Here is a 1,829-nt window from a genome sequence, read left to right as displayed (position 1 = left end):
TTACTATTCCATGCCGCTGCGCATTGACCCAGCTTCGATTCCGCTTCATTATTATCGTTCTCCCCCATGGAACTACCGTGGAGAGCCGGCCTTGCTGATTTGGCCAGTACTACAATAAGGTAAGCATTCATGATACTTGTAAATGTTCAAGTCCATCACATTGGGTGGGAAGGAATCCTGGAGAGAGGTCTCTTACTCTAATTGCATGGACGTTCAGATAGCCATCTCCGACTGGACCTGGAGGTAGGGATCAAATCGAGACGGTTTATTGTGAGATATCAGTCGAATTACGTCCTGTCAAGTCACTTTTTTGAACCATGGTCGCGTCTTATACTCAGAAAGTGCCATATGCGTTACGTGCCTGTGACATCGTGGAAGCCCCCGCATACCCACCGTGCGTATAAATCTGCCTCGCCGTCCATGTCTTCCCCCACCAAACAGATTACTCATGCCTGCTGATTATATTGATACTACGGTTTTCGGCTTGCTGCTTTTATTCATCCTTCTTTATGGACGCTATGCCGGCAGAAAGGTCCACACACTGCCACCCGGTCCAAAGAGGATCCCCATATTCGGCAATCTATATCAACTGCCTTTGAAACAGCAAGCCAAAGAGTTTCAAAAGTGGGCCGAAAATTATGGTGAGTATAATCACCCTGATGCACCTGTCGTAAATACGGAAGTTTTCGTATCATAGGTGACATATTCTACTTTGACGTTTTTGGCCAGCCGGCGTTAGTGGTAAATTCTATGCAAGCAGCGTTTGATCTTATGGATAAGCGAGGCTCCAAATATTCTGATCGCCCGAGGACGGTTGTGCTGACTGAGCTGTGAGTATGTTCGCTAGAGGGAGGTGTTACTGATAATCCCGCTGGTCTAGTTCCGGGTTCGATCCCTCTGCATCGCTCCTTCCTTACGGAAATCAGTGGCGACAACACCGCAAATGGTTTACCACCGCGTTTCAGACGAAAAGCTCTCTAGGGAGTTACAAGTCACTCGAGGAGAAACATGTTCGACGAATGTTGGCCGCACTCATCGACACACCGGCCAGATTTATGTTTTACCTGAAGAGGTGCAGAAGTTCTAGCATGCTGCCATCTGCGAAATTCGACTGTTTTCACGCAGGTCCACAGCTGCCACCATACTAGATATTGCATATGGATACACTGTGTCATTGGCTGACGACGAATATGTCGAGCGGATGGACAGCGCGATCGCGTTGTCTTTTGGAGCAGGTAATGCAGGGTCAACGCTGATCGACTTCTTCCCCGTATGTGAGTTCCTGTTCAGATCATGCTCTTCTATGTACTTATTGTCGCAGTGAGGCATATACCCAGCTGGATGCCAGGCATGGGAGTCAAGAGGAAGGCGTTAGAAGCGTCACACTCGATAAGGGCAATGCACGATGATCCTTACAACAGAGTGAAAAACGAGATAGTGGGCCTGCATGAAACAAATCTTCAGCTTCCTGTTGACGTTGTAATAGGAATTGGGATCTGCAAGACCATCGTTCTTGGCTTCTCATCTCAAAAAAGCTATAGCAAATGGGGCGTTGACAAAAGAGCTTGAATACAATCTGAAAGGAGCTTCGGCATTGATCTACATAGGTAATTTGCCCATACATTCTCAAACTGATGTGCTTACAACGTCCGTAAAAGGTGGCACTGATACGGTAATGTTACAGTCAACGTTTATCATCAATTATCGGACTGGGCTAAAACTGCACGGTAGACTAATACTGTCGTCCTCAGCTTCGTTCTGGCAATGGTCCTCCATCCCGAAGTTTACTTAAAGGCACAAGCCGAGATCGATCAGGTTGTCGGCCAGTC

At 47.3% G+C, this 1,829-nt stretch overlaps 1 protein-coding gene across 1 annotated transcript; it reads left to right on the top strand.

Moving 5' to 3' along the window:
- Positions 1-448: 448 nt before the first annotated feature.
- Positions 449-1,731, top strand: FIBRA_08722 (uncharacterized protein; the record flags this gene model as incomplete). Its single annotated transcript, XM_012330351.1, has 7 exons — positions 449-641; positions 698-830; positions 881-1,072; positions 1,126-1,274; positions 1,322-1,437; positions 1,487-1,607; positions 1,685-1,731. 7 exons carry the CDS (start codon positions 449-451, stop codon positions 1,729-1,731), a joined length of 951 nt encoding a protein of 316 aa, XP_012185741.1.
- Positions 1,732-1,829: the final 98 nt, after the last annotated feature.

This window comes from Fibroporia radiculosa (genome assembly GCF_000313525.1).
Source record: "Fibroporia radiculosa TFFH 294 genomic supercontigs, scaffold2341, whole genome shotgun sequence".
NCBI classification, from domain to species: domain Eukaryota; kingdom Fungi; phylum Basidiomycota; class Agaricomycetes; order Polyporales; family Fibroporiaceae; genus Fibroporia; species Fibroporia radiculosa.
The sequence above is the reverse complement of the archived record's forward strand: the minus strand, read 5'-3'. Positions and strand labels throughout refer to the sequence as shown.